Source organism: Apteryx rowi, unplaced genomic scaffold (genome assembly GCF_003343035.1).
Source record: "Apteryx rowi isolate R43461 unplaced genomic scaffold, aptRow1 scaffold_24, whole genome shotgun sequence".
Taxonomy (NCBI): Eukaryota; Metazoa; Chordata; class Aves; order Apterygiformes; family Apterygidae; genus Apteryx; species Apteryx rowi.
In genome coordinates this window covers 157,305-173,839 of record NW_020448752.1, presented here as the reverse complement: position 1 = coordinate 173,839, position 16,535 = coordinate 157,305, and the positions used below count along the sequence as shown (strand labels likewise).

Below are 16,535 nucleotides of genomic sequence, written 5' to 3'. Positions count from 1 at the left end.
CTCTCAGGGCTCTGCTCTCTGCCCAGGAGCTGCCTCGCTTGCCCTGTTCGCGACGGCACTGCGGGAAGAGGGATGGAGGAGCAGACCCAGCTGGCACGGTGCTTCCATGCACTAATGCTCCCTCCACCGCCCGCCAGCTTTCCGGCACTGCCGGCTCGAGCCTCAGCTGGGGAATAGGCAGTTGCACACGTGTCCCCGGCCTTGGCCTGCTGTTCTTGGGGCCAGGGAGGGCACCTGTCCCCGGGGCAGGTGCAGAAACCGGATTCGAGTCTTCCTGCCTCGGTGCAGACAAGTGCGCGCTGCTATTTGGCAACGCACGACAACAAGCCGCAGCTCTGGGAATAACGCAAAGACGCTTGATTTTTCTTTTCCCAGCACTGTGTCACTGCAGGCCACATGGAAACCTCGTGGGTTATTAAGCAAGATAAATCTGACAGGATCATAAATCACAGAATTGTCCCAAATTGCAGGGCTGCTGACAGCATATCCGACAATCCAGTTGGCATTCGGTGCTTCCTCGCCCCCTCTCTTTGTTTCTTCTTGCCCCAGAAGAGGACCCCCTCCCGCAAACTCTGCAGGAAAAGAGCAGCAGCAGTGCCAGCAAGCCTGGCTGATGAAGCAAGCCCTGACACTTCACGTTGTCTTTGTCAGGTTCAGCTAAATGCAATAATTCTATTGTAGCTAGATGCGGAAACTGCCTTTAAACAAGTTACGGAAGAACAAAAAAAGAGTATATTCTGTCCGGCATATAATTTTCAGATGCAGCTAAAGAAAACACTATGACTTACGGGCACTAGAGCATCATTTATGTGATTACAACAGACAAGTGAGGCATCTGTTACATATGAGCACTTGAGACATCTCATTTAGAGATAGATACACACACACACACACACATATACACACATATCCACACATACGTATAGTCAAATGTTAATAGTGCTGCATATTGACAGAAGCAATCTGTCTCTGTTTTGGGGACAGACTCAGAGATTTGCTTAATTGTCTTTATTCACAGCACAGTCATTCCATTGCTAATACCCTGAACCCGTGACAAAACGTGCCCGGGGGAGAGCAGCTCTCCCGCCCCCTTCTAGAGGCACAGCTTTCAACCCCAGACGCTGATTTTTCTTTCTTAACTGCAATTATAAAGCTACTTTGATTTTCCGTCCAAGTTCAGCTTTCTTGTCCCTAGTGCAGTTCTTTATTTGCACGAGGTTGTTCCTTTGAAGCTGGGAGAGGCAGCACTGCTCTCAAAGAGTCTTCATGGGCAAAAAGGGAGCCTTACAGGCAAAAATTGAGTAAGCATCACAAGCCAGTGCTGTAACTACCTATTAGCAAGGAATAGACGCTATTTATGAAAAAAGCTATGTAGGCATTATTTGCAGAAATATCTGAAAGAATGAAACATTTAGAACTGAAGGAAGTTAGAAAGCACCAGGCTATAGTTAACTGCACTTAGAGCTCTGATCCAGATCTGTTTTTCCAGAGCAACCAAACATTTTTTCTAATGTATATATATATATATATTTTAAAGGATGACCCACCTTTACCGTGTGATGCGGCTTGGGAGACTGAGCCCATTAGCAGAAGTTACATGCCTTCATAATGGTCAAAAACTGGAGTGAAAATTTTAACAGTTACGTGATAAATTTTGAAAGATATACTGGTAGGCACTGCATAAGAAACATGGGGAGGGAAGTCAGGTGATCAGCGGTGTTGTTTATTTTGGTGCACAAAACATGTAAGGAAAATTATTTCCATACTTCTAAGAAAAAGTTACAAGCAATGAAAAACAAATGGAAAAGAAACCAAGCAATTTTTTTTTTTACAGTGATGTTGAACAAGGGAGGCAAAGGCAAGTTGTTAATACAGCAGAGGCCAAGTATGTTGGAACAATAACTGGATACAGGGAGACACAAGTAAAAATGGACCAATTTTTTTTTTTTTTTTTAACTAATTCATACTGTTCTGTGAGTTAGTGTTTAAAACCAAGTTCCCACAGCTGTTTTTTCCAGCAAGGCTGGGCTGCCAGATGAGAGTAAAGAAACTCGTGTTCTACTGAGGCCAGAAAGACTGATGCAACTTTGACCATCCCTCCCGCAATTCCCCTACAGCCACGAAGCGAAAGGGCAGAAGCGATGGCCAAGCAAGACGTTGTGCATAGCAAAGAGTTACTGTATTTACTCCTGTCCAGCAGATTCAGCAGCTCTGGGACATAGTCTTCCTTGGGAAGAGGATGAGGAGAGTCTGGTGGTTTTTAGATTCTAGGGTAAATAACGTTTCAGGTCAGAAACCTTAAGAGATTTGCTTCCTGTACACAAATTTTAGCCAGGTTTGGGAACATTCACCTGCGGAGCAGGGGGGAGCAGAATTAGCTGCCAAAGGCCACAGTCCTCATCCCACAGCTCCAGAGCCACCACGTACTTCATGAATAAGAACAAAAGCTCCAATTTATTTTGGAACTCAATATGTAGGATGAGAGATGTTTTTACGGTTGCTTAGATGTAAACAAACATCACCTAGTGCAGAATGCTGCCGTCTCCGGGAGAATACCTAATGGCCACATAGCTATAGTTGAGTCAAAAGCTTAAGCAGGTATCAATAACTGAGGTCTGGTCTGCCTGAGCCAGCTACAAGGTATTAAAAATTGCTCTAGACAGTCTGAGAGTGCTCAGTGTCCAAAAGAACCTCTGAAACATGGCAATACCATGGCATGAAAATCTAATACCAATAATAATAAAAAATTTTTTAAGAAAAGCTTTTCTCTGCCCAGGATTATAATTTCTCTCTGCAAACTGAAAAGCAGTATACTTGCTTGCTTTGTGTGTTTCCAGTCCCAAACATATTTTCATCAGAGGTTTTTTCACATTTTAAAATGACCTCTCCCAAATGCCAAGCCCTGAATAGCAAATTCTTAAAGAATACGCAGACACTCTGACAGCATGTCGCTCAAAAAGAACCAATATAACCTTTTGCTCCCACCACAAATTCAAAGAGACGTTACTCATTTTGAGGACAAAAAGTGAAAAACTCAAAACAGCGGCAATAAACTTCATAGTCCCAAAGATGAGAAAAAACAGCACCCGAGATTCAAAATACTACACAGAGAAGGAGGCAATCCCCATTCCAGACCATGCCTTCGGGAACCCATCTGGGCTTGCACCTTCTGCAAATCGTCCGCTTGTGAAATGATTCATGCTGGAGGACTCCCGTGTATCACTGATGCTGCAATTCCCCACTAGCAAGGTATTGCTAGTTAGTTACAACTAGCTAGTTATTTTACCAGGGAAGACAATAGGTAAAATATATCACGGAAGATAAAGCCCACAGCATTTTCCCCGGAGTATGTAACTGGCAAGTCTGGCAGAGGACACCAACAGATGCAGCCTACAGCCCGAGGAGAGAAGTTCCCTTCAGCAGGGAAGGAATGAATCCCCAAACACCGAAGGAGGTAACCTGAAACACAGAGCACAGTGCTGCGAGGCAGCTGATATTACTCCTAATTCACATGCAAGTGACCAAGTACAGTAAAAGACTGGCAACAAGCACCTGTGAACTGCCGCCACTCAGTAAAGTCATCTGAATTCCCTGGCTTGTTTTCAAAACTACGATCACCTTTTCTCAGTTCAACGGGTCCTGCAATACTCACAGAACCAAAAAAAACCTTTATCATCAAGCAAAGCATATATAACTTTGCATTTTAACAGACATGTTCTGACCATATCTGTTCACAAAGAACAATCACCTACATTTTACTTTAATTAAAACACAGAAGAGAAAAATCTGAGAAACTGTATCTGCTGTGCAAGTAAAAACCATTTACACAGAGCTTGGAAAGCATAAAGTGCTACATATGAGATCTTTACTCAACCTCCAGATCATGGGCTAAGCTATCACCATGCACAATCTAAAATGCTGCAGAAGGTACAAGCGAGTAGGAATCAGGACAAGTATTACTCCTTCAACAAGCATGCACTTTTTATTAGGAGAAAACTGTTTATGTAACTGATTTCCAAGTATGCACAAGCTGAATTATGATTACATTCATCAGAAAAATGTTACACACCAGCAATGGGCTACTTTCTGCCTTGATGTGAGGATCGTGTCACTACAAAAGCATCAGCTTTATCAATTCTGATTAGGAGCAGAGGAAGTAGCGAAGATGTCAGCTATAAAAGGAAGCAGCAGAAAACTGACAACCAGAGTCAGACATCACTGCAAAGCCATAGCAATTACTAGCTAGATGGTAAGTTTAGAAGGAACGACGATTCTAGTAGCTAAAGACTGAACTTTGCAAAGGGACTGCTCTGTATATTTTCCAGATCAGATAACTCCCTCAAAACAACTCCAGAACATCTCCAGACATTTCTATTGCACTTATTGCTGTGGTGTCATACCACTTTTTAACATCAAACCAGCTCATCCTACAGTAAGGCTGTAGGCCATGGGAGAGAATGGTATTTGTCTGTATGCAAACTGCCCTAATCCAAGCTTTCTGGTATCTCAATAAAGAATCGGGCAACTCTTGGTTGGACTTCTCTTGATTGTTACTACAATGTTGCTCCTTGGAGATTCCTGTCTCTGAAACAGAAGGGGATGATTATTATTAGGGAAAGCTACTACATTTTTGTCCTGGGAATACGTGAAGATTTATAGTCATTTTACCGCAAAGGGAGCTCTAGAGTTGCAGGCCAGCAGCTGCCTTCTGCTGCCACAGCTCTTGCCCTTTCATCAACAGGTCCATCATCCCGAGAATGCCAAGGCTGCAGACTGCCCCAGACAGGGTGGGTTCCTCCCCTGAATTCCTTTCACCAGGCCAAAATCTCAGACTTTATGCAACTTTCTAAGGGAAAGGGAACCATGGAAGATTGGACTTCTGCAGACAATCAGCTCTATGATGTGAACTGAGTAAAGAAACATTAAATATCTTGGGTTTTCCCAATGTTCTTTTCTATTTCAAATGTAGCACGAGGGAAAAATCACCCTGGAAGTACTGAGTAGTTCGGAGTGTTGCGTTTCTTTGCTGGGATATCAAGCAGGCCTTCCAGACAGCTTTATACAGAAGAGAACCCTTCTGGCATTTGCTGCTAATTGGGAACCAAAAAAAGAAAAGCCCAGGTGAGTTGATACTGCAGCGTGGGCCTGTCATAATCGATAGAGGGCAGCCAGCCCCGGCAGCTCTCCCACCTAGCACGCTAATGTAGTCTTCATCTCATTCTGGTCAAGTATCAACTAACTGCTTTTTATCCAGATGTTTCTCTCACTTAGGTACAACTGCAAAATGAAAGTACTCAAGATTTATGGGAAAGAAGAGGCTGATTATCATCTGCATGCTGTTGGCATGAGATACCATGAGGGGCTTTCTCTTCATAAAAGCAACCTTACTGAAAATGAAGATTGAATATCTGCTACATCTGTATGTACAGCTACAACTCTGCATTCAGAGAGAGATGGGGTTTGGTATGCTACGGTTAAAAAGGACATAATGAGCAACAAGTCATTTCACACTGCATTACAAAAGAAAATAGTTTCAAGTCTTTGGCAAATCTTTGATGTTTGCTTTTCAATCCTGGTGAGTAGACGTTAACTATTGTCATTATGAACACTTTAATCCACAGGGAGATATAAGAAAAAACCTCAAAGATTAATTTTATTGAAGCGCTACATTTAATCCACTATGCCGTATCCAATACTGATGACAAAACAATGTTCAAAAAGAATTCTTCCACTTTAAACAGAACAGATAATGTGTCACTGAAGTAAAACCTCTAAATTGTGGCCAGCTCCTGGGCTATTCTCAAGGCTCAGACACAAGACTGACATCCTGACTTGTAACCATGTGATGATGGTTTGAATCCACCCGAAATTTCTTCTGAATGGAGAATACCAGTGCAGATACCCACTTTTAAACAGCACTTCTTCCTCACCCCTAGGCATGTCAGCAGCAGGATATATTTACAAATATCCAAAAGGAGTTGCAACTACTTCCTACTTTTCAGGTTTATTAATAAAATGTAAGTGAAATATGCATTTTAGGGGATTTAACCTCAAGTAGTTTCTAAAAGGTTGGTATCTAAGCTGAAAAAAACACCCTGTATCATATGACACACGTGACAGAGCAATATTTTCCTATCTAGTACTTTCCATAACTTTAGAAGAGTATACTTAAGGTGATGACTCAGTTCATCTGAACTGGCTAATCTCCAAGAACATCCATTGGTGCCACTATCCCACCTGTGATATCTTGCACAGCTACACAGAATTAAGACTTTTTTTTTTTTTTTTTAAAGAGGAAGAATTGCTTTCGATTTTAACTAAAACAACTATAAAACCAAAAGCTTTTATATACACATTTTGGTAGTGATCATAACTGGTAAACTGCATAAAGAATAAATATCAGTATTTCAAAAATTGACACCATAACAATACTGCTGTTTGATGCAGCAAGCAGGGACAAAATACAAATAGCATACTACCAGCAAGTCTATTAAGCTTTACATTGTTGTTGGTAATAGGTAGCATGATAAACTAAGCAAACTGATTTAGACAGTTTTCCCCAGATGATGCCCCCATGACCATGTTCACGAGCACAAACACTTGCAATATATGACGGGAAACTCGGAGCAATCACGATGGCAATAGCCTTACACGAGCACTCAAAGCTACAATTTGTCAACAGCGCGCTGTATTTTGGAGCAAATAGACTTCTGTACATTTGCACTGCTGAACATTTAAGCAGTAGTTCTCCAAGAAAAAAAAAATTAGACAGTTTTTGTATTTGCAGTTCTTAACAATAAAGTGGGTAAGTCTGGCCAAAACAGTTTCCTAAAAGTAGGTCAAAATACCCATTCAAGATCACTTCTGCATTGGTTTCCTAGCAAATTAATCTACCCACAGATACACGTAATGCGTATCCTGGCGACAGTGAGGCAGAGGAAGAAAACCAAATACATTAATGAGGTAGCTTAGACTGAATAACTGCAGTTAAAAGTTTTATTGAACAAAAGAAGGTAAAACATGGTAGTCCAAGTTCACTGAGCAAAAGCAGCTCTCCCACTGAAGCTGCGCTTTGTGCTAAATAACCTTATTAACTGAGACTATACAGAGGACACAATATGCAAGTTATCTCAACAGCAAAGGAGAAAAGGTAGATTAAATTTGATCTGATGGAACGATTTGGTCAAATTCAGTGGCTTAAGTTAATGTTTCTAGCCCTTATCTACCTACATTCAGTACAGGCATACAGCAGGATATACAGCTGCACTGAATTCCCATTTGTTAATAGTGTTTGCTCCCACGCAAGCGGAAGCCAATTCTTGAAAAACCCCAAATTTAAAAAATCCAAACATTTTAAATCTTTTGTTTGAAGCATCACTCAACTGACTCAGGAAAAACACTCAATATGTTATAAAAAACACCCGGCCTCTACAAGGTCCGCTTCCTGTAGTATTAATATTTTAAAATTATTTTTATTTCTCCTGTCTGCCTAAGAAACTCCATATGCTCTGAAAGCACCCACAAAGTCAGGTGGGTAAACAGATATGTCAAAAATACTCTGTGAAAAGAGGGAGGTAGCTCAGGTCCGTTGGCAACCGTTTGTGAGAGATCACTTTGCTGCAGTCTACCTCCCTTTGTAATCTGCAGTCAAAAATTAAAAGGAAAAAGGATTTCAATTATGAAATTTAGTGAAAGAACATGTTCAATACAAACCCTTCCAAATTCATTCATTGGGCTTCCAGATGTAAGTTATAAGGTACCTCACACCCAATACACAACATTAAAAACGTACCCTAATTCATACATTTTATAGACAATATCTCGTTTCTCATTTGTTAAACATTTGGCTCCGGTGAGTACTTTTTTTTTTTTTATTACCACTTGATAAACATTCTAGGCCAAACAAACAGCACAAGTAATGTTAAAGTCTTTTTCCAGTAATTGTACCAACTGCTGTAGGCTAAGCCTAACAGAAACTACTGAAGAAAAATAATAGACTCCATGATGCAGTGCAAAGGTATTACTACAACATCGTAAGTCAAAGGATGTTTCTAAGGTGCTGAAAGAGGAGATTCTCTAGAAGGTGACCCTGTATTGTCCTCCGGTGGGAAAACAGTGAGAGTGCAGGCTCGAATGCCACCAAGTGATTCGGGAAGGTCAAACACTTTATGCCACTCATCTTTTTCTGGATCATATTTCTGAACTATTTCCACCATACACCGATTATTCCATGAATATCCTCCAACAACATAGATTTTATTTTCAAAGACAGCAACCCCAACATCGCTTTGCCCACGTAACATGGCGGCAATTGGAGTCCACTGGTCTAGAGTTGGGGAGTAGTATTCACAGCTTAGAACATCATCATAATCACTTGTTCCTCTAAAGTGATTTCCACCAATAACATAAAGCTTGTCTCCTACAGTACACATGCAATGCAGACCTCTGACTGTCGTCATCGGGGCTTTCTGAGTCCATTTGTCTGTGTCAGGGTCAAAACACATAAGTTCCTTTTGGAAAGTATCATGGGTAATTCCCCCTAAAGGAAGAAAACACATGTTAAAGTAGTACTTACTCTAGTGAGCAATAAACAGCAAAAACATACATTTTAGCGAATTAATTCAATCTGCCTTAAAACTTCTTCACATTAACTTACAGTAGTCTCACACACATCTACTACATTTCAAATTATGTTTTAATGTACTTTGTTCTTTCAAATCTGAATATGGAAGGGACCCATGTCTCAGTACTTTATTATATATATAAGAAGATATTGGCAGATTAAAAGCACAGAAATTACTACCTATGCTTCGTTTTGCCAAAATTATTTCTTCATTTACATTTGTTCAGTTTGCTAGTTCTTTTTCTCACCATCATGAAACTAGGAGTAAATTTCCCTTTCAAATTTTAATACAATAGTGTTGTGTTCTAGGTAGTCCTACTACACCGCAGAATTTTCTTCAGAAAACTTTTCTCATCGACTTGAATGGAAGAGAGAGAGAAAGAGAGAGAGGATGCAGATTTCAAATATTCTTATGTTAATAGATGCTTATGGTTCTGGCTAGTTACCTTCTCAATGGTTCCCTGCAAAAGCTAATGGAGTGGCTTCAGGGATTTCCCATCAGTGGATGAAATGTCCCTCCTTTCTGCAAGGTCACTAGGCAGGTCAGAAAGCAATCACACCCACTTCAGACACTGTAGGCTTATTAACTATGGTTTGCTTCAGACCATACTGCAACTATACTTGAGGTGCTATAAAATGCGCAGAGAACACCACTACTGAACAACCTCCTGCCGTCCAGCCGCTCAGCATTAAACACTCACTTGGATTAACTAACTGAGCAAGTGCATGGTGTCTACAGGAGTTAACAGGAGAAAGTACTTAACCCTTCATTTGGGCAGTAAAAATTAAACATAAGAAAAATAGAGGGGACTGCACAGTCCTGACATTTATTGACAGCCACGGTAGCGACAGTGCTCGGTAGCCTGTGAAAGAGCAGACGCCTTAGTGACAAAGAGCCTTTCATCCCACGTTCGGAGAAACAAGTTGTTTATACCCACGGGGATATCTGAGGGGACAGGAGGAGGAGGGAAAGAAAAATCTGCGGGAAATACACAGCAACTAGAGGAGCAACTAGAGCACAGAGCATATACATGTGCTGCCTGCAGCAAAACAAGAAAAAACAGGCAAAAATACAAACGGCAGAACAGTGATTAGAAGCTAATTTAAACAGACTTAGGCACAGAAAAATAAATAAGAAGCTGGACCTTCTGTTAAATTTTAAAACAAACCCCTACTCTACCCGCACAAGCCTCCAGTCCAAAACACCTCGATGATGAGTCTGTTCCAATGGATCTCCCCATCAGTTACGTTTATAGCTAAACACTTTCCCACCACCTTGTCCCCCAGAATTTCAACTCGGTCCTTGGAGGACTTCTCTGAGAGTCATGCCAGAAGAACATAAACCAGGCTGTGTTCTCCTTTCACCTTTGCTATGATCATGGAAAGTAAAATCCCTGCTGATGCTGCCAGATGTTCAAACCTAGTGGCAGATATTTAGAACCAAACATGATGCAGCAACATGGGTGCAAAGTCTAATCTTTCCCCTCAGTGGTGACACTGCAATAGGTCTAGCAGAGACCACTGACAGACTGAGATTGAATCCTCTTTAAAAACAAAGCAGATACCAGATTTTCAGAAAGCTTATTGCCCTCCAATTCAAAAAAAAAGACAATAAACTATAACCTCGGCAACATACAGGACTAAGCATATTACAACTAAAGAGTAGTGATGCTAAGGATACTATTTGTTTACTCTGATTAACATTAAAACTTTTGCCTTCACTTTAGCTCAGTAAAGGCTGATGTTGTTCTTTACAGTATTAAAGTTTCCCATGCTTTCCAAAATATATCAAAATAGATGTATTTAATGGTTATTGCTATATGAGTGTTCAAGTGCTGTTGCCAGAAAAATATATTCTGACAGTTAAAGCACATAACTCTGCTTTGCAATTCAGAGCTGCTGTTTAAATATGTAAACGCATAATATTATCTAAAACTGTTGTCTTAGATTCTGCAGTATGTATGTTATTTGGCTGGCTTCATATGAATTTGAGTCATTGCTTATACAACAGCAACAATCTACTGGAACTAGAGTCTAATTCTTATCATCTCCTGCTGAAACAGGAAAAGTTATTTTTTCAAGTGAGATGATTTGATCATATGAATTATTTACCTGAAATATACATTAATCCCCCATACACAGTTCCAGCATGGCCGTAGTGGGGTTCATTCATTTTTGCGACATAGCTCCATTCATTCATTCTGGGATTGTAACACTCCACAGTAGCTGTTTAAAACAAGAATATAAAAATGTTGAATCTAGCAGTGATTTGATTTTCAACACAGTAGCACTGACATTAATATATTCATAAACAGAGGAAGTATCAATGAGAAAACATTGTTTAGCTGAGAAAGTGTCAAGGGAATTACTGAATATTATGTCTAGAGACAATGCAGAAAAACCTCAAGCTTTGTCCCAGAGCAACAAAAAGGAAGAAAAAACCCTCTTGCACTCTTGCCTTGCATTTGTCTCCTTCCCACTCCCACCCAACAACTAACCTGCCCCAGCTCATGTACCCTGCCAGAGGTACAGTGGTAGGACATGAGAAGAAAAAGGTGACAAAGTTGGGTGCATTCAGCTTTTCTATGCCTTTCTCTTGTTCAACCCTCTCCAATGTCTGCTGTAGATCGGTAAGAAATGCACCTAAAACCTGTCTCAAAAAGGGTCACTATATCTGGCCACCAGAACTTTTTTCTCAGACCCGTATCTTCAGCAATGTCCCACCCATGCAGAAAATAGGCTAGATTATTTTCTTAGTATTTTGTACTGAAATGCTACTAAGCCCTCAAAAGGGGACAGCAGCTGTTGACTATGAATTTTCTATCTCCTTAGCTCTTGTTAAGTACTTGTACAGCAACATGCAGCACAGCACATGCAAGTCACTAATTCAAATAGTTTACAAAAGCTGAGTTTTGAAAAAATACAAGATGAAACATCACTGAGTTTAGAATGGAGAGGAGAGGTCCCCGTACTGATACATGGCTCCATTTGTGCAATTTTCTTTGTGGGATTAAAACGTTAAAACAATCAAGAGATTTATCAAATCAAAAGTTGCGAGGTTAGCACTAAGTTCAAAAGAAGCCCAGATCCTAGATGTCCTTGCAGAAGGCAGTTCTGGGAAGGATTTCTCTCTTAGACATGGGAAGTGATGCAAAGGTCCCAGGAGAAGGGCTATGCAATAAGCACAGAAGTAGATTTAAATAATGGATCGAGCAAGTTATGGAGATTGGCAATTTGAATAGTACAATATGACCAGAGCAAAAGATCCTAAAACACCCAGTAATATAGCGACTGTACGATGCACAAGGCAATTATCAATAACTGGATTACCTTAAAGGCAAATTAAAACTCATGCTAAATAATGAAAATTAAGAATCAGATTCTAATGCTTGTTATACAGTGCTTAATAGCTGAGGAGAGATGTTCATGGGCTATGCATAGAAAATTTAATCAGTCTTTGAAAGTAGCATTTTACTTGTGCCAGAACAAGCTTTTATTCAGTCAAATGTAGAAAACTGGAGCTCAGCTCTCAGGAATCAGTGATAGTGACTTACAGTCCAGTATTTCATGTCAACAGAATGAGAGAAAAAATACATAAGCGGACAATCTTGGCCTTCTGAAGGTGCAGAAACTGGTTACAGAGTTCGTGCAAGCCAGCAGCATTAGTACTACCTCTGGTCAATGACACCATACAATGACTATAAAGTACCTCCGCCTTAGCTTCAAATGTGTGTTCATTTCAAAAAACATCCTTTGGAGCACTTTAGAAGAGTACACTATAGCTATGGCTGAATGCGGAAGCTTCAGACTACCTCCAAAAGACTCCCAAGTCAAGGAAAATTTAGCAAAAAGTGCATTAAACAGTGACTTTCTGAACCATGTTTTAACTGCTATGCCATGTATAATCTCTTTATTGCTGCAGAACAGGATGATGTTTTGTAATTCCATGCAAGTGGTATCTTGAGTGGATACACGCTCAAAACAGAAGTTAGTCCCAGTGTCAGGAATACTGTTTGACATCTGGTTCAGCACCATCTAAGGCTAAAAAAACCTGCTACACACAAAAGTTGCCAAATTGTTTAGGCACCTTGGATTTCTCTTCAGCTCTCCTCCACCCACGGACTGAAATTTAAACACAAGAAATACTGTGAAGTGCTAGTCCAGAAAGTAAAGTTTGTGGGATAAGGCAAAATCTTTCTTTTGAAAGAAATTGTACATATTGATGTACAGGATTTACAGGATTTACAGTTATAAACTGAATAATTTTGTGTTTTTCAAAGTGATTAGAAAAAAAGGTAACGACAGCCTGAAATGCTTTTGCTTTTGTAAGAATGCCTTGAATACATACACCCGGATTTAGAAAATCTGCCCAAAACGGACAAGTTTCCAAATAAACTTACTCTAGGAGATCAGTAAACACTAAACACTTTCTACATTCTAGCTTTCTTGCTACTTGCAATTTCTAAATTCAGCCACTTGAAATGAACCCTGGGCTGCCTTTAATATTACATGTGTGTACAGAGAGACAGAAAGAAATACGCTAAGCAAAGCTATGAAAAGGTACTCAAGCAAGTTTCACGACTTCTGCAAAAAATTTTCTGAATTTGAGTTTGATTTTTTTTTTTTAAGTCCAAAATCTATCTTTAAAAAATTTTGACTTATACTGTCATAACTGGCCACTACCGCCAGTGAGTGCAGGAGAAAGCATTTTGCCCAACTAAAAGGCACACTGAAGATTCGACTCCACAAACCACACCTAAGCTTCAATCTGCACATTGCATTTAGGCATACTGGAGTCTTGGGCATCATGCCTAGTATCTGCCCAACACCTAAATCAGCGCTCTTTCTCATCTAAATGTATTTATCCAGTCCAATATTCTTTTCTAAAAAGGAATCTTCATTTCTACTCTGCTCTATTTAGCAATCAGGAGAACAGAGATGTGCAGAAACTTCAAGCACAGAGGGAAAACAGATTTGACGTGCAAGTAATTATAGCTGCCCCAGTTCCACCTTGCCAGCAGACCCTTCTAACCTGCTGTTAACTGCTATAATGCACCAGTAGCACCATCCTATTTGCTTTCATAACCAAAGGCATCCTCTTTCCCATAGCCCTTCCACTCCATACTGAGGTGAAGAAATTAAATAAAACGTCACATTTAACACTGGACAACTGTTTATCCCATTCTGCACTAGAGGTTGCATTTAAGAGAGAATCCAGAGAACCTAAGGCCGAAATAACATATCATTTAAAGATGAGAAGATACAACATGCAGAAACGAGTAGGCATTACCTATACTGAAACCTTTCTAGAACCATTTTAAGGAGACATTAGTCATCTGAGAAAGGCCATTATCAAGTCCAAGATCCCTCACTTTCTGATGTGGCCCCAGAATTCCCTCGAAGATCACCAGTGAGGCCACAGCAGCGTGTAAGAGTGTTTCAGGCAAACCATCTCAATTCATATCTTGCCTCTACTGTGCTCTAAAACAAAGCTAATGTATTGCCAAGCTGAAAAAAAACCCGCTGTTCTGTTTGTTCCTTGTGTATAGCTGTTTTCCCTATTTCCCTGCAAGGTCATTCATATTCTCTCTTGTAACAAGATCAGCCCCTGCACTGAAAAGTAAAAAATTTTCAATATTGAACTATTATACAAAGTATCTGTCCAATCAAAAATTAATAAAAATAAAGCAGGGATATATAACATAGCATCTTTATAATGAGCACAGTCCACAAAACACTGAAAAGAACCCCTACCTTATCGTAGCTAATATACATTTTATATATATACTTATATACTTTACATATACTTATATATACACACATAGACTATAAAATGGATGGATTCATTCTCCCAAAAGCATGAGGGATTCCATCAGCTTGAACTCTGTTTTAACAGTGGAACTTCTGACCTGTTTGTACCCATAAACCCAGGGAGGACATGCCTCTTTTTAACAGAATTAAGCAATCTCCAAAAGACACAATGCTTGGGCAGTCCCAGGGGATAGTCAGTCCGCATTCATTTTATAGTGCCATCTGTGATACTATTTGAGAAGTATACAGGTATTTACCATTCCTCTGTCAGGAGCTTCTAATGTGTCTTGAGGTTTATTACAGCAGCACTTAGCAACCATACTGCTGGTGCATGTTACATCTCAAAACCTGGGATTTTTTTTTTATTGTATTATTTCTGTAACACAGCTTGCTTCTGCAGAACTGAAAGCTTACTTTGTTCAATTAAACAGAGCTCTGTGTAACGACACATCTTTGTCCACAGCACAGCAAGGAGTTACCTCAAAATAAACTTCTATGCGAGGGTCCTTGAGTTCAAACCTTGCTCTGATGTTCACAGTACCGACCAGGCAGCAAGCAGACCGCCCAGTTGAGTAATGATGTAATTTTTTCATCCTAACCCAACAATATTTTGTATTTCATATATAGCCACAAGAGGAGTTTTTACATAAATGAGGAGTTGCTTGAATTGAGAGTTAAGCATCATGCAGGCCATCTGTAAAACAAATGCCTTCCCATTTCTTGGACAAGGTTTCAGCTAATCACAACTGTCTTGCCCTAAACTAGGAGAAGAGCCTTCTCTTGCTGCCTTTATTGCAGCATGATGAACAAGGTATCAGTTAATTTGTGTTTTAATCACAACCCAACATTCCCAGAAGTGTTTAGCAAAATTGCATACACAAAATCTCAATTTCATACAAGTTTAGCAACAGCAGAGCCTGAAGTATTTGGAAATCTGCATACACTAAATTTTGTAATACTTAAAGGCACAGCTTCTGCCATCATTAAGCACAACTGTACTCTCTCAAGAACAAACCCCAAAATCTACTTGTCTAAGAGGAGAAACAGTATCCTGTGGTCTGCACAACAGCATAACCGGAAAATGTCTATGACCACTGATCCATGCGTATCTGTGAATGACTTTTTTTTGTTTTGTTTGCTTTTCCAAAAAGCCTTGCCTTTTCTTTTGCACACTTGGCTGACCTCTTCCTTGTCGCAGAGTGCTGCTCTCCCTGTCTTCAGCTAAGGCCTTTGGCAGGGGCCTGCTTTCACATTTAAGAACCGCCAAGCAAACGCATAGTTGTGCACAGTTTTACGAGTGGTGTAAATTTTTGCATAGCCCTATGCTCTCAGGGAGAGAAATCTGAATAATTTCATAACACATTAAGTTTCCAAGATGTGTACCACATTCTGACGCGGGCACCATCCACCTGCAAATTTACCCTTCCTTACTGATGAACCAAATTTTTCTCAAAAAGCATGATGCATTAATAAAGTAGCCATGTATTACTGCTGACGTACATCCTACTGAGCTAGAAAGCGATACAATGTTCTGAGAAGTCTAAACATTGGGAAAGCGTTTTGGGCAGGCTCAATAAAGAGCCCTATAAAAATGTTTAATTTTTATTCTTGCAGTTTGTCAGGAGGACGAGCAAAACCACAGAAATTCATTTGGGCAACTTTAATCCTTTGGCCCTTTTCCATATAGCGCTGATCTTCCGGAAAGCTGAATTCAGGGTTTTCAGAATTTTTCCCTCTATGACAACAAGAGATTGAAATTAGTTTGAACCCAAGGGCAACTTCTTTAATACCTGTCCAACATACATTTGACCTTCGCTTGTATAAAAGCTTGGAGTTTTTCTCATCTGAAGAGAAGGGGAAGTTTAAGCTGGATTTCATTTTTCAGCTGTCAAGATTTAGGAAAGAAACATGAAAATGAAGAGTGACTTGCCTCACAATTAACAGGAAAGGAAACCGAACCCCCAAATCAAAGCATCAGACAGTTAAGACTATTTAGCATTTATGGAGTGCTTTTCCCCTGGAATGATCCAATGACATTTTTCAGGTCCGTGTGGAAATCACCGCAGCATTTTAATGATATCTTTACAGAAGAACTTTAGAC

At 40.0% G+C, this 16,535-nt stretch overlaps 1 protein-coding gene across 5 annotated transcripts in view; it reads right to left on the bottom strand.

Annotated features, from left to right (window-relative positions):
* Positions 1–5,626: 5,626 nt before the first annotated feature.
* Positions 5,627–16,535, bottom strand: part of KLHL13 (kelch like family member 13) — an 89,276-nt gene continuing 78,367 nt past the window's right edge. For 4 of the 5 annotated variants that reach the window (XM_026066253.1, XM_026066256.1, XM_026066259.1 and 1 more), the window contains 2 exons: positions 10,736–10,849; positions 5,627–8,539 (listed from right to left, as the gene is read on the bottom strand). In XM_026066253.1, coding sequence (XP_025922038.1) covers positions 8,052–8,539; positions 10,736–10,849 — 602 coding nt within the window. In that variant the 3' untranslated portion in view covers positions 5,627–8,051. The remainder of the gene's footprint in view (positions 8,540–10,735; positions 10,850–16,535) is intronic. The other variant, XM_026066254.1, reaches the window with a different exon arrangement.